At 39.3% G+C, this 23,482-nt stretch overlaps 1 protein-coding gene across 6 annotated transcripts in view; it reads right to left on the reverse strand.

Annotated features, from left to right (window-relative positions):
- FARS2 (phenylalanyl-tRNA synthetase 2, mitochondrial) overlaps positions 1-23,482 on the reverse strand; it is a 255,388-nt gene that overhangs the window by 95,402 nt on the left and 136,504 nt on the right. For all 6 annotated transcript variants that reach the window (XM_068396120.1, XM_068396125.1, XM_068396121.1 and 3 more), the window contains one exon: positions 5,168-5,328. In XM_068396120.1, the coding sequence (XP_068252221.1) occupies positions 5,168-5,328 (161 nt within the window). The remainder of the gene's footprint in view (positions 1-5,167; positions 5,329-23,482) is intronic.

The following is a 23,482-nucleotide window of genomic DNA, read 5'->3' on the forward strand; positions in this document are numbered from 1 at the left end:
CAGTGAATCTATTTACTTTTTTTATTGGAAAATAAAGCTAATCACAGACTAAGAAGATAAATATAAATTATATGTAGTAGCATACTCGTGATGGATCAGACAGACCCACCCTGTGCAGTGAATGTAATAAGATCAAACTGGTTGAAATGGCTGGCTTATACATTAGATGCTCTCCTTCTCAAGCATGGAATAAAGGATATAGGCTAAGATGGTTTAATTTGTAAAAGCTTCCCCGTGGACCTGCCAGTGTATTTTACTTTCAGCACCTTCTAAAGCTCCAGGACAAGCTATATGTCTCCCAGCAACAATCAGGTATGTGCATAGGAAAGATGCACAGAGATGATGACTCTCTCAGAAAACTCAAAAGTGCACAGTAAGGTAAAAAAGTTACACTGTGTAACTCTGAACAAGAGGGCTCACATGCATAGCAAATAGCACAAACTGGGCTGCTGGATAAATCCTTTGTCATTAGAGTAGGGGCTTAATTCCTATGGCACGCTGAGCAAAGGCAAATGGGAGTGAGTGAGGCCCAGCCTTTGCCATCTTGCACAGGAGAAAGATGAGCCCACTTTGATTTCCTTTCCCGTATAATGAATCACTTCTTTCCACACAACTACATCTTTCTGAAGATATACTTTTTCTCATCTCTGCTAACCTTGACTGTTCATTTTTCAAAGCAGAGACATTCTCCTAGGTTAGGGCCACATACACCATTTTGGCCACAGCTGTGCAGGAGGTGAACAGTGTCAATTCAAGCTGCTTGTCAGCTTTCCTCACTCCACTGCCAAAGGTTACCAGCTCCTCAGGTCTCCCAGTAGAGCTGCTCTAGGAGCTCTGTCTATCCTGGCACCATCAGAATGATGCTAGTTAGAAAGTCTATGATTTTGAGTACTAAAGCTAACAGGTTATTATGAAGGAACTGAGTTTGGAGAGACTGCATGTGTCAGCAGATACAAAGGAGCAGCAGCCCCTGGAGATAACGGAAGGGGATGGTAAAAAGTAGCTGGTGCTAGGCTTATTGCAGATATTGCAGAATATGACAGATATCGCAGATGTGAGGAAAAGAATAAGAAAGCAACCCCCATAATCTCACAGAGGGAGTCTGCAGAGTAGCTAGGAATCTGATCCAGGTTCCCTCTGTACCAGTGCTTCCCTTAGAACAGCATAAACATGCTTCTGCTTGACCTCAGTTCGGGCCACAAGGCTCATCTGCAATCGAAATAAATAATTATTTAAAACAACAACAGCAGCAGCCGCCAGCAGCATCAAATGAAAGTGACTTTGTGAGGAGAGAATGCATCAGCAGTCAATTGACATGACAAGCCACTTGCTCGACGTGGCAGCGAAATGATGGAGGTTCCAGGAACTGTCCTGCTGCCAGAGCCTATTTGTCTTAATCAACACCTCTGGGCACACCACACTTCACCTGAACTGTGAGTGCCTTCCTTCCCTAGATGTCATTTCATTTTTGTAGCTTTTCTTGAGAGCTGTCAGCCCACGGACCCATCGGGTTTTTTTGGAAGAATGCTGGCTCAGCATGAACCTGAAAGCGATTACACTCAACTGTGCTCAGAGCCCTGGTGAACAGAGCTACAACACAGTGTACTAGATCGGATCCAAGCCATTTGTTTTATTACGTTACGCCTTGCAGGTGCTTAGTCTTTCCTGCCCTGTCCATCCTCAGCCTTTCATTTCACAGCCTGAGCAGAAGCCCTACACAAGTGATTGAAGGCAAGTTACCAGCCTCTGATCCCCCCCACTGCTGTGACTTGTGTTAAATTACAGCCAGAGCCATTCGGTAATCCACATCAATGCAATAATCTGATCTGTGGGGAGCAGCACTCTAACACTGCTGTGCTGAGTGACCACAATGGTACAAGCACTGTCAGCTTTTCCCAGCAGCTTTTTGACCTACTGAAGTCTGCACGCACATATTGAACTGATGACATAGGAAAAAGTCTGACACATTCAGGCTGTTAAAAAGCACAAAACATATACTTTAAGTCCCAAGAAAACACTCTTAATTAAATTCCATTTTTGAACAAGAGTATATTTAGCCCAGCTATTATTAAAGGTTACTGCTATGTAGTGTGGACTTCATGTATTTGAAGAACATTTTAACGAACAGAAAGAAAAATATTTATGTTGGTGGATAATATTCAGATTATAAGAAAGGATGAGGGGAGTATCCAAAGTTTGAGAGGTCTATCTCAGTTAAGCACATAAAGGATGGACATTTACTGAGGCCTTCCGAGGCTGCAGGATTCAATTTGTGTAATGAAAGGCTCTCAGAGCATCTGGTCTGTCTTGGTTCAGCTCAGTCAGGCTGAAAAATACTGCATGGCCTTGCATGCAGAATATCTGTCACTTTTTTAATATTAATCAAGATTTCTTACAACAACTGTGGGAGACAGGCTAAAAGTTTTATTTCAAATATGATATGAATAAACCATGTGATTCATTATGATTCTTTAGAAAGTAGACAGGTGCAGAATGTCTGCTAACTTGGTTTTACAGCATACCTGAAAAATAGCACAGAACAGAAGGAAAGAAATTGGCTTATTAACTCCCATCACCCAAGATCTTACAGTAGCACCAATGATTATTTCACAGTATTCTCATTTGAAGGGTCATTAACCCTTTAAAAAGCAATGCCAGTATGTACTAGCAGTATGTACAGTATTGAGCTTGAAAAAACTCAATGTAAGATACCAGATGAAAGCTGGATACAGACTTCCTTTTAAACAAATAACCAAGCTTACCTCTAGTCTCTCATACTCAGAGACAGAGTTGAAAAATATAAACTAAGAATTAGGGAGAATTATTCTACCAAAACTGAAGATGGGACATCCAAATCAGGTGTGCGTATGTATGTGTTAAAAGGGAAAAAAAAAAAAAAAAAAAAAAGGAAGGAAAAATAAAGGAAAAAAGGAAAAAAAGAAAAAAGGTCCCTAAGAAGTGCTTGATATCAGAGGAAAAATCTGTTTATAAAACATTGGCCATAATCTTTCTTTAGAAGAGAGAAAGACTCAAAATAATGCATCTTTCCACCTCTGCTGCCCCTCTCGCATACCCCACTCATTCTCTCAATCTGCATACTTTTCATTGGCCTGTTTGTTGGGATACGATGACTGCCAACACATTAACGTGATAAAGCAGTAGTTAATAGCCCAGTAATAACACCCTGGTCTTTCCCTTTGGTCCAAGTTAGAGCACAGTAGCAGCCAACAATTTCTCTTCCTTGGAGTTCCCCACCTGTTGCATCATATCTCCTGATTCATGTTATTACTTCAAAATGTATTTCAGCCAGCAAGCCTCAAGTTCATGACCATCTCTACAACATCAGTTCTGGGTTGTAGAACTTTTCTCCTGTTCCAAGTTGAACCAATGTCAGCTGAAACCAATGCTGCTCAGCAAGAGGTGCTTAAAAGACCTACCAAAACTTCATCACCACTCTCCTATTGATGACACAGTTACCCAGCAAAACAGTACAAAACCATGTGCTCCTAGTGACTCCTGCTCAGCTAAGGTTACCAAACAGCACCAATTAAAAAAAAAGGGGGGGAGAAAAAGAAAAAAAAGATTTCTTTCACTTTTACCTTCCTAGAAACCATGTCCTTTCCTCTAAGCCTATCCGCAGTAACCTCTGCCTCTGTTATCTTCATACTGGTTCACTACACCTGACTTTATCTGAAGCTGAACATGAAAATTATATGCAACTTAGAGAAGCCAGACACCCAGCCCTCTCTTTGGCTCACCTTCAGCATCAGACCATATCATTCTGACAATCTGGGCCCTTCCCCAAAAACCCAATCTACTGCTAATATCAGTTTGAGGCTTGGATCCACAATTTTAAAGCAAGCAAGAAGTCTCATCTTAGTTCCATCAGAGATCAGATTGCAATTTATAAACCAAGCCACAACCCGTACTCCTCAGCAGCAATGCCAATCAGAAAGATACGGGCTGAAAAGAAGAAGACTTGAGCACTCCTTATGGAAAAGAACAAACCTTCTGTAGAAGATCAGGGAAACCTACAGGCAGATTTATCATCAGGAACACTGGCAAAAACCTGTCTTCTTTCTGTAAGTGACAACTACAATCTGAATATCCCAATGACAGTATCACTAAAAAAAAAAACCCAAACAAAAAACCAACCCCCCCACCCCCCAACACCATTTTGACATTTTGACTCTAACAAAGAAGATGTGCCAGAATTGCCATGAATTAAAAAATGGATGCTGATTTGATGTGGAGACTGCTCAAATATCATCTGAGTGTTATCACTGTTGGTTTCCCCTTTCATATTTTCAGTTCTTAAAAATCATAATCAAGCTGTTCACAAACAAGCAAGGCAAGTGGTAAAAGGCAGCAGCAAAAAGCGTTTTGCTGCTTTAGTACTTTAGACTTTGTCAAGCACCTACACAGCTATGTCAGCTCAACTTCCCCAAAGACCAGTGATACCAGCTGACTTGAACCTTACCATGCTCATGCGGAAGAATATTATGGAAGTAGCATTTCCACTTGATCCAGTTATGCTTGATTACTTTGCAACGACAAAAAGTAAGACAAGGTTGCCAACTACAAAAACCACCTCTGTAGAGGAGTTACAAAAGAAATAGAAGCTGAGCCTGCACTCTTCTCCCCACTACCACCCGGAGGAAAGAGCTGACATATTGAAGATGGCAAGGCACATTCACAAAGCATTTTGCCAAAGTTTAGCAATACAACTGACATTGACTTCAATGAACGTAGAGTGAAAACAACAGGAAAAATTGGGAATGTATTACAATATTTGAACGCTCAGTATCAAACACATTTTTATAATTAAACAGAATTATGGACACAATTCAAGAATATACCCAAATCAGACACAGGCCTAAATCAATCCCTTTTCTGGATAAATTTAGAAGTTAAATATATGCTTAAGTAGTACTCAGAACAGAGATATTCACTGGGTATTGGCACCAACTCACAACATTATCTGGCTAAAAAAAAAATGACATCAGAAGCTGGATTTTATTGTAGTATATCAGAGAATCATGATAGCTGTAAAGATGTTGCTTTAAAGCCTAATCTGTTAATGGCACAGAATTTTAATTATGTCGTATTTTCTAGGGCTACACACACATCTTACTGACAGAAAATTATCATATATATATTATTTTACCTGGAATTTTATTTTTTGCCAAATGTGAGGCACAATAAACTGCTTTAAGAAGCGTTCATCTTCACTCCAGAAGAGTCGGATGTCAGGGATATCATACAGGATCATGGCCAGCCTCTCCAAACCCAAGCCAAATGCCCAGCCAATTTTATCCTGAGCACCAGCTGCAATAAACAAAAAAAAAGATAAAAATTCAAGAGCTTAAGTTCACAACATGAAAAATTGCTGATAAAATGTTCACCTAGTTACCAAGAAAAAAAAAAGGTGAAGTAGCAAGACAGAAAAGCCTACAAGTAACTGCCAAATGAAAGATCCAAAGGCTACAGGACAGATCCTACTTCCATCAAAACCACAGCAAGACTGGGCACATCACTGAGCGCAGGAACCAAAAGTGTCAATAAAATAAAGCCACACTCTTGGCTCTTTGTGTCCAAAGTTTCAAAGAGACTTTGAGAAATGATGCATAACGCTATACACCGCTTCCCTTTACTATCCTTAGAGCTAAACACTTTGCACCTGACTCACTTGTGTTTTATAAGACACGTAAACATGAATTTCCCGTTCAGAATATTTAACTTTGGCTGTCAGACCAGGCCAAGCCTATGCAGCATTAACATCATTACCAACATTTGAGAGGATCAAAATTGCCACTTTTGATGCCTCTGGAAGAAACAGAGCAATGGGATGTGAGGCACTGTTGCACTAGCATCACATCTCCAGCCTGGGAACTCCTGGGCTGCTGCCCCTGGGAAAAGCCACTGCGCCCACATACATAGGTCTCTCTAATGTGGCACTAGATATAAAAAGACAAGAATATTTAATATAGAAGAGCTGTGCGGATATTAATGATACAACATTTCTGACAGGAAAGTAAATATTCATACCTTCCTTCACTTATGGGGCAGGAGCACTGAGTCGTTAAATAGGGACTTTTCCAACATCAGGAACCATCTCCATGTTTAGCCATCACCCTACTGATTTTGAAATAAGCTGAGAGCCCAGCAGCTCTGGCAAAGGCTCAGAGCTTTTTAAAACTTAAATGCCTAAATAAACACACTTATGATGAAAGGATGCGTGTGTGTGTGACAGACTTGACTCTTCACCGTCAGCACTGGCAGTGTGCTCCTGAGTCATATATCACTGTACATCTCACAGCTATCCAGCTAGCCAAGGCCATACCTGCCTCTGCCAGTATTAATTTAAACTCTAATTTTTTGAAAACTTTGAACTTGGCAGCTTCCCCACCATCATGCAGGAGGCTGGAGGCAAAAGTCCACTTTCTGACCCTTGTTTCTGCTATTAGAAAGGAGATAGCTCCTGTTATTTGGGCGTTGATGACATCCTGAGGTATGCTGTCACGTTCAATGTCGAGACGAAACAGTCCAGAGTCCTATCTAAATAGAGGGAGGCATAACGAGCTTGGGAAAAGATACACAGTCATCACTTTGATTCTTTTAATTAATTTGAACCTGCCTATTAGCCAGGAATACTAAGTCCCCAGCAGAACCCATTCGTGCCTCATCTGCAATCTCAGCAGTATTGCACTGCCACAGGAATTTGATCAACTTTATAACGGTATTCCCCAGGGAAGTATGGATATTTTGCTTTGTCCTTTCTCATGTGCTCATAGGCAAGATTTTGCATTTTCTCACTTTTGAAAGCAGACAGTTTATCAAGTGAATTGTGGAAGTCCTAAGAAATAGAGGACTGGGTGTGAACTCAAAAGGTACCTCATGGCAGAGCGGCTCAAACTCGTATGCTTAGACCAACCAACAGCTAACGTGACCTTGGAAACCTACAATCCACGCTACCTTACATGAAGAACTGTACAATTTGCTACTGTTGATTGAGTTATTTTTAGAGAAAGAATAGTGACTACACAAAATGTGTTGAAATTTGTGTTCGGGAAAGATTTTGAGCTCTGACTTTAAGTATAAACTAGAAACTGTTTCTTTTCCAAGCAGAAAGTACTGTTTCTCTCCATACTCCAGTATATAAAAGAAATTATCTTTTTATGGCTATGAAGAAGGGAAGAGAATTCATCGCAATGGTGTTACTTCCCCAAACTTCCAGTTTGTCTTTCTTATATCATCAACTCCTGCCTCAGCAGCAAAACTCCTATTCATCTCAGAAGTGCCAGACTTTCACATACATATGGATATTTCTGCAGACTGATTAGCACAATTCACTCCCTCCTCCAGAGGTAAAGAGCACCTGGAGCAATATCCGTGAGGGTTCTGAACAGCCACTTCTTAATCTCAACAGAGGCATTAAACCTGAAACGTAAAGATGCGAGGTTAAGCACCAGTGTTAATTAATTCACTGATGCTCGTTTAAGTATACATGATAGGGGATGATGATCCTCCTTCCCCACATTACTGATGATTACTGGTAGATCGGACAGGGAAAAAAAAGGGATATGAGAGAATATCAGCAGAACGGGTATATATTCTGATAGGCAGAGCTTTACAGTTAAGACTTGCGCTTTTTTGTTATTTTGATATAAGAATGGTTTTCATTGCGACTCTTTGATCACATTTTGAGGATAATGTACAATATTTATGCCTAATTGATTTGCTATGCATTTTAATTCTGCAATGAATGCTTTGATTTTATACTGGCAATTTCTTTTTTGTTTTTAAGGACTGGGACACGTCACACTTTTTTGCACTATGTAGCAGACAAAGAAAATTATTCATCCACTTATCTGCCTAGCAGCTCAGAGCATTGTCATCTGAGCTATGAATAAACATGTAATCGCAGAACTGGTCTTTTGGATAATCGTACGATTATCAACCTTCAGACCATAAACTTCTCCAGTGTCTGCAGCCAAAGCCACATCAGTGAAGAATTCCCTCTGCTCAGAAGAAAAAAAAAAAAAAAAGAAAAGAAAAAGGAAAATGCAGATAACGAGAATTCCTCCTCAAATCAGCACTGGCAAATCTCCACTGCATTCTACATATTCATTTATTTTGTCTCTGATCTTTCCTCCAACTTCCTATTTGTAAAGCTCCAAGTCAATGCAGCGTTTAAAGGTATGATTGACTTAAAGCATCTGAAGATTTACCCTGGGGAACTCAACAAGACTAAAGCACACTCCTAAACTTATTTCTGACTGGAAATGACCAGATAGCCTAAAAGTTAAACGTGCTACTAACCACTCTGTTGAGGGAGAGCAACACAAAGCTTTTCACAGCACATATATACGTTTAAATACACTGAATTTTGTTAAGTAGTATGTGAAGAAGTCAAGTGAATGTCAACATGACAGAAAGAATGAACACAGAATAACTTTAAATGTGGCAAAAACCAGGTTGAGTTTCTGATGATGAGACCTGGCCAAAATGGCAGATTCCAGGGACCTGGTGGGGCAATCATAGCATCACTGCTTGAAATAACACAGCCCAATGGATAAAGCTTTCCTGACATACGAGCTTTCCCCAACTGTCCCTCAAAGGTTTGTAAGCTGCCAGGCTCCTGCTGCCTCACATGAAAAACTTGACTACCCACTAGGAGAAAATTGCTGGAAGCTTTGCATGTCAGGTAGCCAAAGATGGAAAAGGAAAGGATAAAACATTTTGACTGGCTTCCCACTCTGGGGGCTGAGACAGTCTGATCTGACTCCAGAAGGTTACATCATCACAGCTGTGTCTTACAGGGGAGCTCAAGAGTTCCTACCTTCCTTGAGAAGTCATACCTATCTGTCCTGCTCTTAAGCTTTGAGTCCAGATGAATCAGTTCACACTTAAGTGTAGACCAATCAAGCCATTCTCCAAAAAACATTGTTAAATGAAAGCTAAATTTGATCAGCCAGGATGGGAAGCTTTGTAATTCCTCACTAAGGCATATATAATGACCTGTCAGAACTCACAGATTATATCCCACTGAATCCTCAGGAATACTCACAGGCAGAAATGTTTACTTTCTCAAGGAATGTGAGGCAAGACATTTTGCACTGTACAAGAGTTTTAAGACATATTTTGCAACATAGTGATAGCAACAGGTTGACAAAACTTTTTTCTTATACACTTCAGTCACAGTTATTTTTATATTCATGCTGGCTTTTATTTAACAATTTTCACTATTCCTGTAAAACTGCCAATAAAGAAATCTTTCTTTCAATAGAGCCTAAATTGGGTCTTCAAATTGTTATACTCAGCAGTTACGGAGAAGTGAAAGAAATTAAATTTTGATCTTGGATTGAGGCAAAGTCAGGAGCATACAACAGCCTGCATACAAGATGTTCTTCACAAAATGCCCAAAAATTAATATACCCAAAGTGTGTGTAGCTGAAAGCTGGGATGAGTTCCAGAAGCAAGGACCTGAATTTGATCTCCTGCTTTCAGTCCAAACCATGGCTATTAACAGAGCAAATTCAGGAACTAAAATGTTGGGAAGAGGAGTGAACAGATTCTCAAGGATACACAGACTACACGTCACGCTTTATAAAACAAAGCAGTGCTTTAAACCATGTAGAAAGTAACTTATAGACACAATGAACATGTGACTTGACCCAAAACACCAGAAATTCCTGAAACAAAGACCTATGACCACATTTGAGCTCTACACGATTCATGGACAGATTATGAACAAGGCTTTGAAAAACAGATATTATTGTTAGAGACTAGGAATGCATATTCTACATGAGGGCCACAGCAATGAGGTAAACCATGTTTACCTATGTTGAAAGTAAGCCATTTAAAATTATTTCCTAGTTCAGATAAAACTCCCTTATGTTGGGAGTCAAAGGTTTTACACAGAAAAAAAAAATACTAAGGTGTCAGTCTAACATAGAAGAGCTTCTGAAAGTGCAAGGTCAGGTGGCTGGGATGTTAAGCAACTGAGGCCAAAAAGCTTACAGAAGTTTCCTTCTGAACAGCTCTCTTCAGCAAAAGCAAAAATCAAAACTGTCATATTATTCTCTAATTCTGTTAAATCGATGCATTCAGGCTCCCGTGTGCAACTCAGTTTAAATTATCTCCTAAAATAAGGACTTGGCTGTCAGACTATGCATGGTAAGTAAGCCACTCCTCAAGAACTCAAGAAAAGAAGTAAACATTCAATTATGCCTATTCTGTAGAAAAAGAACTTATCTTTCTAAATCTCATATGTGGAATAATTTTCTAACACTAATAGTCACTTTGAGACCACAGCTTTGTCTCCTGGGTCAGACTGATCTGTTCTGTTTACTCCACTTGAAAACTAAGCAAAAGAACTTTAAAGGCTTTGATTGAGTTTTTAATATGTATGTCTATTTTTGTTCCATAATCAAAATAGCTGGGTGTATACTAAAGGAACAGTCTATTTAAAAAAATTCTACTCAGGGAAGCAATCCACCAGATTCAACTTTCTCCTAATATGTAATTAACATACATTCTACCATTTTACCAATATTTCACCAGACCAAACAGCTGGGAGGGAAACGTTTCTGATAGGGAGAAGTAGATGACCAGAGCAGAAGAGGACAGGAAAACTAGATTAGCGAGAAGAGGAAAGAGCCAACCAAAGCAATGACAAGGAGGAACTTTCTCTATTTTTTTCCCGCATCGGACTGACACTTTTAGTTTCCCATTTTTTTATCTTTCTGCTTCTGAAGTTATGAATTCCTCAGTCCTCCTCCCCTTCTCCTTTCCATCTTCCTATCTTTGCCCAAGTCCACTTCTCCCATTCCCGCAAGCCCTCCTAAGCATTCACAACAAAATCAATGATAAAACCACCAAACAGAATCTTACTTAAAACTTCAGATATTTTTTCAAAGTTCATAACCATACACTGCAATAACATTGAACCTTTCAAGTTATATAAGATAAAGTAGCCACTTAACTCCCAAGTGCAATACAAGGTATCAGTCATTAACTACGAACACTTTTACTGTATATGGTCTTCGTTCTTCTCTGTACTTCAGCCTACATATCTGAACAAATGGCTTGCTTAGTTGATGAGTTTTTTTTCCTTTACCCCTGGATATCTCAAGACTGGACATTCTCCATGAAGGACAGTGCAACTTGCTGTCCTAATTTATGTCACAGAGCAAAAAAATAAATTGCCTCCTTGGGTCTATTTCCCCTGGCTCTGCCTGTGGGGCTCCACTACTGCTCTTTTTGTTCTGTGTATGTAAAAGCAAATTCAGGTTCCTTTCATAAAGTTTTGTTCATTCAGGCAAAGTTGGATTTTCAGGTTTTGGGTCTTTTAATACCATTAAATCTCCCTAGACATTGGGGAGATAAAAAAATATAAAGAAAAATAAAAACTATAAAGAAATACATGAGGGGCTGACACTTGGCAGAAAGACCAATTCTACAGTACAGTTCAAAAATTCAATTACAAATCTCATTTTTTTTCCAGGGGTATAAGTACAGCTTGACAAATTCACTCCATATATATTCATTGCCCCCAGATGCAACCTTCTTGGCAAAATTTCACCAATACCAAAGTTGAGTGTTTAGTCTCTTACAAAATGGTCTCTTCTTTAAGAACAAAAGGCAGAGCAAGGAACAAGAACACAAAGACTATCACAAAATGATACAATCTTCAAGAGACATCGTCAAGATACAATCTTCAAGACATCCTCAACAGATACAGGGGCAGCAGCTTATGTGTCATAGCACGGGATGCTATTAGCATCTGTTTGATATTCCTGTTCAAAAATCAGAACAGCCAGAACACCTGTATATATTAAAAGGTTAAAAACTGTGTTCAGCTGAGAGCAGCACAGTCTCATGGTTACTCTGAAAGACTGACACTGCACAGTAAACTCAACTTTTACAGACAGGGACTGACACTGCATTTTATGTTTCTACAGCACTTTCCACAAAAAACCCTTGGGCTCATGACTGGGGTTCCTTGGCTCGACAATACATAAAAATAATAGACAGATAAGGTTTATGATTTAACAACTACACTCCTGTGCTACAAACTCATTCTTTGCAAGAAACTCATGAAAAGCCTCATGATCACAGGCATCCCTTGCCTTATAACTGGGGTTGGGATAATAGTCCTTCCTTTCCTAGTGTGATCTAGGTAATACACATAATAAATGTAAAACATTAAATTTCAAAATCTGTCAGTGGTAGTTCAGCATTCTGATCATAAAGCTATAAAAACATTTCATACTGAAGTTCAGCATATATACTCTCAACACAATGAACTCCAGTATAATCCCACTACAGTGTTTCATAGCAGTTCTGACAAGGTTCCAGGTACACATAATTAATTTATTTCAAAAAATTACAACATAAAAGGTCCAGTTGTACCTAAACGTATTGTCACATAGCACAGACTGAAAAAAATCTTTGTTCAGAAGCACTATCCCCAGTGTTCCTTTCTTCTTACTAGAGAACTATTCCACCAGTCCTGTGCTACAACAGTTTGAAGGTTTCTCACTTTTGCTCACAAAGGGCTCTTCAAAGTGTGACTGGCTTCCCAAGCCATGCCTGCTTATTGATCTCCCGTCTGAAAAAATTCACCTATTGCAAGTTCCTGGGCAAAATCATTGCTGTCAATAGGTCTCATGCTATTGAAAGACATGGATATGTTTTAAATATATAATTACAGGAAGCAAGTACTATGTGAGATCAGACACTATGAAGTGAGGTCTGCAGACAATGTCACAAAAGGACCCTCTTGCATTTCTCTCTACATTGCTCCTGAGTATAGTTTTCCAGTTGGCATTTGTCTACCTGGCCACCTGCAAATATCTTAATCTGCTGCACCTATAATATACCTACGGATGCTCAACTAGTCTCCTGGTACATTTTGTACATGAGGCATGCATAAAAAGGAAAGTATACAGTTGTAACATGAATGGACACCTTAGGAAATTCAGTTCTGTGTCTCAGGAAAAGGCACAGTGAGCCATGACCTGCTCTTCTGTCTGGGCCTAAAATTTCACAGAACCACAGAATCAGCCAGGTTGGAAGAGACCTCTGGGATCATCGAGTCCAACCGTTTCCTCCATTTCCTCTCTCATGCCCATGTTTCCAGGAACTCCAAGATGGAGCAAAACCTGAACTTACAAATGAGTTTCTTTAGCCTGTAGTGCACTGCTTAACTTCTATGCAGCCACAACCCTTTGAACTGCATGACCTGGGAAAGGACTTGAGCTCTGCCTAATCCCCTGCCTGCTCAGTGACATCGTGGAATGGCACTGCCATGGTCAGTGCTCTTCCTCCTCCTCAGTTCATCTTTTGAAATCGTACCTGGTCGTTATCAACTTGATGACTATTAATGTATTCTCTTTGGATCTGGGGAGGCTTCCAAGTGGAAGCAGAGATATCTGCAAGAAGATGCTGAGCAGAAGCATAATTCTAGGGGACACTGTTGGCTACTTCACCACTACACATTGCTAGGTATATGGTCTAAGCCAGTCCCTTCAGCTCTACTGTAAATGGGGAAAGACAATCATGAATAATTATTCACTCTACCATAAGATATGTACAGACAAAACACTTAAATTTTAGACAGGTAAATCCGGTAAAATGGATTTGACCCTATGTGTCCAGCTTCAATTTTTATCATGAAATAAGCATTCCTGTATAACTACAAGGAAGAGAACAAAAATCTTTCATCTCAGAGTAATCACCACACATTAATTTCTCTTTTGGATTTCCTTCTCAGATTTCTTTTAATTAGTTTCATCATTTCTAGTAACCTCTTTCATGATTTACGAACTCATATGACACAAATACAATGGAAATTATGTTTTGAGTACTCTCCTGGCCTTACCTCTCTCTCTTCCTGCAGTACACAAAGTGCCTATAGCCACTTTTTTTTTTTTAATTTCTAATTTATTTCATTTATTTCAACTCATCTTATTCACCAGTAACACTACAGGATCACAGCCAGACCTCCATGCTCTTCTTGCTTACAAGTAGAACATTTAAGTTAGTGACTATTTTTAAAATTAACCCACCATCGCCATATGAAGCAGGTGACAAAAGTTATTGAAGAGGAAGTAATTGTTCCTTAAAGTTCAAATTAATTCTTTTTCCTCTACTTTCTAATTTCTATGAAATTCCTGAGTTCTGGCAGCAGCGCATTTATTTCTGAAAAAGAATTATTTCTTAAAAAGTGATATGAATTGTATTACAATTTGGCATAACGTGGTTGAAGGAGTTCAACACAATACAGTATTACCAGCTTCTACACTATTGCAGTTGGAAGAAATGTAACATTATGAAGTCCCGTATAAACTATAAAAGAAAAGCTTAGGTAAAGACACAAGGAAAGGTTTTGCTTCAAGTCCCTGAAATAATTTGTGGAAGCACCTTAGCTGTACATTTTGTAGAGGCTTCTTGCGCACTCTTGCCATGCAGCTGACAAGACACGTAAAAGATGATGGAAACAGATGCAGAAGCAATAAAACATACAAGTGAAGCAGATTATGCTTTGCAATTCTTTCTAGCAAAATGGTAGGACTACAACAACCCTACAGTAAATTAAATCAATAGAAAAAGAAAAGAATCCTACAAGAACTTGCTTTTCCCTCAGGAGCTAATATGTTGGCAAGATTATCATTGCTATTTTATACATTCAAAATTAAGTTTACATGTAGTCTTTCGATGTACACTTTTAAATCCCTCTCTTATGCTATCTATCTCTAATAACACTTTCTAGCAAAGTGTATCAATAGCAAAATGTCCCATTTTACATGGAAGGCTGGTTTCCCACGTATGATGGGCATCCAGGGAAGTACATGCTTCGCTAAAATGAAAACCAAAATATTATCTTATTAGACAACAGTAATATGTTCCCAATAGAGTGAACTGGTAAAACTTGTTTTCCTTCGGAAAGCTTGAAGAGATTCTTCTTAACGACGTACCTTCTCATCAGCAAAAGGTCTGTGTCAGCACAATCCCAGGAGCAAAAGTTGATTTTGCTGGTATGAAGTACATTTACAGCACACCTACGTCTCCTATACTGGGCTGAGGAGTGAGACTCACACAGAGGTTGTGCGTTATACTACATTATGTGCTACACTAAGTAACTGATACACCGATGATGTCCAACTGGTGCTGTACACATGTGCTTATGTAAACATTTTAGCATCTCACAGACAACTTCTCGATGTATTACTGGAGTTAGAGCTGGCGAGTAGAGTTACACCACTCATGGTCAGAAATGAAGGGAATGCTCTTTGCAAAAGATGGGCTGCACGATAACCCCATAACTACGCTCTCCCTAGGTACATCAATTGTATAGCACAGTTTACTCCCTTACACAGGGACCAACAGCACAAAAAAGAACAGCTTTATCTACTTTTGAAGGAGGAGGGAATTTCCTCGGAAAAGATATTCAAAGAAGGCAAAGACTGCCACGTAAAGCACTTCAACTTCCACAGCTGCTTGAAAAAAAACATGATTCCCCCACTATGTTCGTATAAACTCTCAATTATATCTAATATTTTATATGTGTAATAATTATAGAGGTATATACACACAGAATTAATCTACAAAGCTTGTAATTACATTACACTGATGACTCATAAGAATGTGATGATATACAACAGAATATCTCAATTTTTCAGTTTTCTATTTAAAACAACCAGGAGATGGCCCACAAAAGTGAGTCTTAATTCAACACTTGGTGTTTCAATGAAACATTCAGATATTCTGAAATGCTAGAATTAAGGTTGCCTGAGGAACACTTAAGATGCTCTCATCTTAGAAATACATTACAATGCTGTTTTCAATGAGACAATCAAGTATTCTTTCCACAAGACTTTGTTCTGTTCAGCACAAGAGGAGAGGCAATGGTTAATGATCACTGCCTGCGTTCCTTGCATTGCTGAACGTGTACCCCAAGTGCCTTACGCACCGAGTAATATTCAAGCAGAGCTCTGTAGACACGTTCTTTCTTTTATGAGCTTCTCAACGAAGCATTCAGTTCCACAATATTTAAATGCCTGAAAAATATTAAGGACTTCTTTTCCTTCTTCCACATGTCTCAGTGAGTTGAGGAAGCATTGCTGTCTCCTGTATTGCAGACTGGGAACTTGGGCACAGAGACTTTAAGATCAAAAGCATCTATTAATTTTGCTCCCTATATGAGATACCTGGGACCTGATGTTTCTGAGCACCAAGCATTAAATGGTGTTTAATATGTTCAAAGTACAGCTCCCTTTTACTACAGCTGCAAACAGCCCAACACTTCTGCAAATCAGACCCCAGGGTATCAAGTCAGGCACTGAGACAACAAAAAGCACACAGTTAGTGGCCACAGGCGAAAAGTTTGAGTTAGAAGATGTTCCTACACTCAACTAGGAACATTTTCACTCAGGAAGGAAGAGAAGGCAGAGCAGCGTTCAAGTGCACAGACTGTCCTTTCCTGCTGTCATTAAAAGCACCCATTTCATGCTTTCCAACTATTGCCTCAGCAAGGCAGAGGCTTGCAAGAGCAGCATCGTCCACTCAGCAGTCCCAATTCATCCACAGAGGAATGATCATCCTGGAAACTGAATCAGATAGCAGTCCTTCACAGGAGAAGTAGTAAACTTAGAAATATCCTTTGCCTCCTAAACTACTCCCTACCCCCTCCCTGCTGCCTCCAGGATTCCAGCTTTCCAACCAAGAAGGTTTCGCTCTTGCTGGGATGCATCATGGAGGTTTCGAAGGAGTGAGCCTCCTGTGTCCTGGAAAGGTGATGATGGATGTCTACAGCCCCAGACTGAACTGCAGAGAGCCTGACTCAGCCCATGGCCAGCTCATCGTGAACACTGGATGTAATTAGACTTGACTAGAAGTTGGCTGAAAACTACAGGAGTACATAATGTGAAGCCCACTGAAGACAACAGAGAAAAAAACCCATACAGACTTCAGTAAGGTACAGAAAAGTTCCTTCCTCACTGAACACCACCTTGTTCCATGCACAGGGCAGGGACACAGAAGACAGACCACTGTCTTGGCGGGGGAAGAGACGTGCTCAACTGTAATCGGGGGGTGTGTGTGAGTATCACAGCACCTCAATGGGAAAGATCTTCATTCAGTGAGCTTCATATCTTCCTCATGGTCTATACGAATGGAAATATTCTGATATACATACAACAGAAATGAAAGGTTAGTGCTTTGATTACATGGCGACCTCCCCGGTTAGCCAGGACTGCTGATAAATGATGGAAAGTGTCTTGGTGAGCACTTCCGCCAGCTCTCTCAGTACCCTTGGGTGGATCCCATCCAGCCCCACAGACTTGTGTGTGTCTAAGTGGTGTAGCAGGTCACTAACCATTTCCCCTTGGATTATGGAGGCTTCACTCTGTTCCCCATCCCTGTCTTCCAGCTCAGGGGGCTGGGTACCCAGAAGACAACTCGTCTTACTACTAAAGACTGAGGCAAAGAAGACATTAAGTACCCCAGCCTTTTCCTCAGCCTTTGTCACTATGTTTCTGCCCACATCCAATAAAGGATGGAGATTCTCCTTAGCCCTCCTCTTGTTGCTAATGTATTTATGGAAACACTTTTATCGTCTTTTACAGCAGTAGCCAGATAAAGTTCTAGTTGGGCTTTGGCCCTTTAATTTTTTTCCTGCATAGCCTCACATCCTTGTAGCCTTCCTGAGTCTCCTGCTCCTTCTTCCAAAGGTTGTAAACTCTCCTTTTCTTCCTGAGTTCCAGCCAAAGCTCTCTGTTCAGCCAGGACGGTCTTCTTCCCCGACGGCTCGCCTTCTGGCACATGGGGACAGCCTGCTCCACCTCCTTTAAGATTTCCTTCTTGAAGGGTGTCCAGCCTTCCTGGACTCCTTTGCCCTTCAAGACTGCCTCCCAAGGGACTCTGTCAACCAGGCTCCTAAACAGGCCAAAGTCTGCCCTCTGGAAGTCCAAAGCAGCAGTTCTGCTGACCCCCTTCCTTACTTCTCCAAGAATCAAAAACTATTATTTCATGATCGCTATGCCCAAGATGGCCTCCCACCATCACATCACCCACAAGTCCTTCTCTGTTCACAAGCAACAGGTCCAGCGGTACGTCTTCCCTACATGGCTCACTTACCAGCTCTGTCAGGAAGTTCTCCCTCACACACTCCAGGAACCTCCATGACTGTTTCCTCTCTGCTGTATTTCCAGCAGAACATCTGGGTAAGTTGAAGTCCCCCACAAGAACAAGGGCTAGCAATTGTGAGACCTCTCCCAGCTGCTTATAGAATATTTCATCTGCCTCTTCAACCTGGCTGGGAGGTCTATAGCAGACTCCCACCATGGTATCTGCTCTGTTGGCCTTCCCCCTGATTCTTACCCATAAACACTCAACCCTATCATCACCATCATCAAGCTCTAGACAATCAAAACACTCCCTAACATACAGGGAGTGAATTAAATGAATTAACAGAGAAGCCTATTAATCTCTTTTTCCTTCTGTAGGAATGAATAAATTAAGAAAAAATAATTTCTCTTGCTCAGTCGAAAAACTGCAATTTAAATCTCATTAGAGAGATTCCTTTCAAAAAAAGTCACTAGTTCTCTAACTAATGTTTCTTTTTCACAGTTGGTAATTAATCTGTTGTTAAGCACTGAACTTAATTTTGGAAAGGTAATGCCACTGGTACTTAAAGACATGAATGATGAAACAAATGTTAGACTCCCTAATTTTATAATTCCTATGTAATGACAATTAATGAAATACTATTTTCCACCTGGAATTTTTTAAGTGCTAGATAAAGGGGGTGCTGTGCTTTTAAGATTTACTCTCATGATCAAATTGTGTCTCTTATAGCTATCAGAACTATAATTAAAAGAAGACTCTTCCTAGAAAATAAACCCACAGATGATAGTTTTTAATTACAACTTGTTTTCTTTACAGTTTGAAAGTTGACAGCAATTGCTATAGAAACTTATAACTGTCTCTGGTAATTTTTGCCCTGCACACATTTAGAGAAGTCCATCTTGAATATCAGTCCCACTTGTCAATAGAGGAGAATCTGAAATATATTAACATTTAGTTTTACAGGACAGATACTAATTGGGTTGTTATTTTGTCACAGTGTAAAGTTTCAGCGACCTTTCCAAAAAGGAAATAACAAGTCAATAGAAACTGTTTCTTCTTTACTTTCTCCACCTCCTTTTAATTTTTTTTTTAAATAGTCATCTGAAGTTTCTTAATCCCTTTCTAGCTACATACAGTTTCATTTTTTTTTTTTTTTTAAGGTAGAAAGGATACATAAGGTGCTTTTGTTCTTTTTTTACCTTGCATTTTACTTTAATGGAGGTTTTCTAAATTGTTATCTCAACTAACATATTCCATATTTACAGCAAATAACATCAGGTTTTCCAGCACAAAGTACCCCAAGAACTCATTCCCCTCCTTACTGTCTCCCCCTCCCAGGAATCAGAAAAAAGAAACACAACAAAATGAAAACACAGAGGGGCCAGCTTTCAGCAGTTGATGCACGTTTGTGCATCTTGTAAAGAAATATCTGAACACACATAATCAGTTTATCTACATGTACCCACTGAACTTACTGAATAACAGTATTTGTAAATATGTGTTATACCAGCATAGCTGTGGATAAAGATTGAGTTAGCCCAAACCCTATTATACTTGCTTTGCACTCTACCACCACATGCTTGACACCCTTCCCTCCAGCAGGCAAGGGGTCTTGCTAATATTAAAGTCAATGCAAACCCACATCCATTTTAAAAGGTGGCATGGCCAGCTCTAGGAACACCCTGACTCTCTCTCCTGAAAGCAAAAGAAGATGGAACACAAATGCCCACAGCATGGGAAAGAAACAGGAGAAATTAGAAGTCTAAGCGCAGTTGCAGAGCCATGACCTCAACCAGGATTACAAACATGGTGGGACAGCTCGTTTGACTGAAGTGATGGATGGGTACAGGCTTTTTGGGGAGAGATTTAAAACCTGACTGAACAAAGCCCTGGGCAACTTGTTCTGCCTGGACTTGCTTTGATCAGGGCATTAGACTACAGACCTCTGCAGGCCCCCTCCAATCTACATGATCGCGACTGTGGCTTTGTCTGTGTGTGTACATGTAATTCTTTGTAGAAAAATCATGCTCAATCTTTGCTAAGGAGAAATTTTCAGCTAGGAAGAAGCCCAAAATACTAATCTCAAAAGAAAGAGTCATACAGAAAACGGTTGGAATCCATGATCTTGAAGGTCTTTTCCAACCTAATTGATTCTATGATATATAGCTAGTACATTGGATTTCAATGGGCTTAAAAAATAAAAGGGGCCTGGAAGACTGTATCATAACATTGCCAAAAAAACCTGAGCTAAAACACGACTCTGATATTCTTCCTCAGTAGATTACATTTTAAACTAACACACTCTGAGGTCATTTACACGCCAAATCCCAGTTAATTCTTTCTTCAGTGAATGGTTAAGCATGTAATTTTGGGTAGATAAACTGCATGTAATTTTGGGTAGATAAACTGCATGCTTTCTACATGGCAACATTTTAAGTAACATCTTTGGCTTACCCTCCTCATGAAACCACAATCAGAACTTCTTCTATAAATGTCATTTGTCATTTATGGAGCACTTCATCCCTTCAAGGCACGGTGGGCAAACTAGTTAATATTTAACACAGCTCTTGGGATTATGGCATCATTTCACAGATGAGAAAGAGAGGGGCTCCAACACCTCCTTTAAGACGAAATGCCTGATTTCTGGGTGCTCATCCCTGGGCTTTAGGGGACTGTGAGACCTAACAAGGTCCTGCCATACAGGATATGCAAACTGGCTGTTAATTTGCGATACATTCAAAGAACTCTTGGTCTTGCAACTCATCACTCAGTAGGATTTTTTTTTAAGTGAAAACAAAAGTCTACACATGCACTCACAAACCCCTTTTAGAATATTGCAGTGGGATGCTTACAGTTAACAAAATAAAAGCATGAGATTTTAGGAGTTCTCACAAGTTGCTAAAGATACAAGATGTCCAATTACACAAGCCACTAAATTTTGCATAGGATTAGCTAACACAGTGAACTGCTGAGCTTCACATCCTATAAAATCTATGCAATCCCTGCAAATGATGTTAAATAGTATTTTTTGCCTTCTTTCCTTAGATCTTTACAAATTATTATTTGGATTATTCTTTAATGTTTTGGGGTGCAGAATCTTCTGCCAGGAATATGATACTTCACATCATAATCCTGATATAAATCACCATTCAAATCAAACAGATCCTGGTGAAAACAAACAAAAACTCCAGGTCCTCTCAGTTGTTCAGCAACCACTGCCTGGACTTTGATGCTACAATTTCGTTAATGTTCTAGTTCTGAAACTCTCATATCACTGACAGGAGCTAGATTTCTACTACAAAAAAAATAAGCATAAAAGGATATGTCCTAATATATACTATAAAAGCAAATTAGACATCAATGGAAGATGCCTTACCAAAAAAGACAAAGCAATGATTGCTTTTGTGGTTAAATTCCCCTGAAATTTCTGTAATCTTGTTATTACAGTCTGTAAGAAAAAAGAAGAAAGCCTCTAAAGGTACCCAAATACTAATTAGTAATGCCATGTTTAAGTATTTATTTGTTACTTGGAGGCTGGCCATTTCTATACCGTGCAGTGGGTTTGGAGTGAAGTTAAATATAAGAAATAGTATTATCAAATCAACACACAGGTACATAAAACCAACTAGACCAAAGGGGATTACATGCTGCAACTCCTCCATTACTAATAAGGGATTGGAAAATTAATAATGCCAAGCAGAAAACTCCCCTACAAGGAGACCTCACCATCTGGCTTATCTCTAACCCAAAGGGAATTAAACAATAAACGATAATAATTTTCCAACAGTGATGCAGCAGTGCAGAGTGGAGGACAAGAACCAGCCACAGCCTAGAGACTAATGTTTATGAAGCATTTTTATAACACGGTTCTTCATATTTTCTTGCAAACATCACGCCTTAGGGAAAGTACTACAATTAATCTTGTCTTAGAAATGATGAAATCTGAAGCATACTAGTCATTTCCTCAAAGAAACCAAATCATTAACTAAGTGAACAACACAGGTCACAATTACTGATTTGTAGAACTGATGTCTGAATCATGAAAACACACTTCAACAGAAGTTTCTGTACTCTGCTTCAACTTCGCAAAGCTTTTGAACTTCCAAACATATTAAATTCTACATGATGATGCTGCCTTAACAGAATCTTAATTATACAGTTTTAAATTACTTCATCAAATCAATTACCTACTCACACTGTTTGTGAGGAATTTGTTATGACAAACTGAAAACACGTAAGAATCCAGGACATGCGTTTAAAATTCTTAAATAGTCCATTTTATCAGAAGACACCGAGACTATAAAACTTCCTTACTCTATACTTCAAGATGAGCCATATATGAAAAAGCTACACTTAATATTAAGTACATGATTGCGAGTGTGCAGTATACTGTGTATACACAGGAAGATAAGCATCATCAAGTTTTGCCTTGTCAGCTAACTGCTAAACATTCCTGGATAGAAAGAAATAAATGCAATATTTGGTTATCACACTTGTCTACTGTAGGTTTTTTCCACATGTTTCTCTGATACAAATATTACTGGTCATGAGACAGAACAGTGAGATGCACGGCTCAGCTGGAGCACAGAACTTGCTGACTTTCCTTTCATCATCTCTTTTTCATTAACATACTTTTAAAATATGCATACCTCTAAGAATGCAAACCACAAAATACTATAAAATCATTACAGTTGCACAGGCATGACTTGGTATTAAAATATTATAAACTCAACAGAATCATTACAATTTCATTTTCCTTGTCAGTTCCTAGGATGTATTGTGCACCAGTTGCAGGTAATTATACGAGGTTTTTAGCTTCTGAGTACTGTTTTCATCATGGTTGCCTGCCTTCTTGAGCAATTTTAAATGTCATCAGCCACTAAAATACAACCAGATTAATCAAGGTGTCCTTGCATAATTATCACGTGAAGTTTGCACATATGTTAGTATAAGCTTCTTTCTACAAAATGTATGTAATTCCCACAAGTCAGATAAGATAGGATATGCTCTAAGGCACAGTGATGCTTGAATGAATGTAAATCCTTCCTACTTTTTGTTGTCACGATAGAAACAGAAGCTCTTCTGCTCAACGCTTAAGAAAGAATCACCATCAGCAGCAGATTTTGGTACGTATCCATTTTGAGTCCTTAAAAATCAAATGAAATAAATAGGGCTTGTCTATCCAGAAATGTATTCAGCCATTAAAATTAATGTGTGTTTTTCACAGGAAAAAAAAAAGCTATAAAGTACAAATCTTCATTTTGGATTTAAAATAAATCCTCTACATATCTATGCAACCTAGAATCAAAATTAATACGCTTCTAGATTCATGTAAAGAAGCTCTACT

This window comes from Nyctibius grandis, chromosome 3 (genome assembly GCF_013368605.1).
Source record: "Nyctibius grandis isolate bNycGra1 chromosome 3, bNycGra1.pri, whole genome shotgun sequence".
Taxonomy (NCBI): domain Eukaryota; kingdom Metazoa; phylum Chordata; class Aves; order Nyctibiiformes; family Nyctibiidae; genus Nyctibius; species Nyctibius grandis.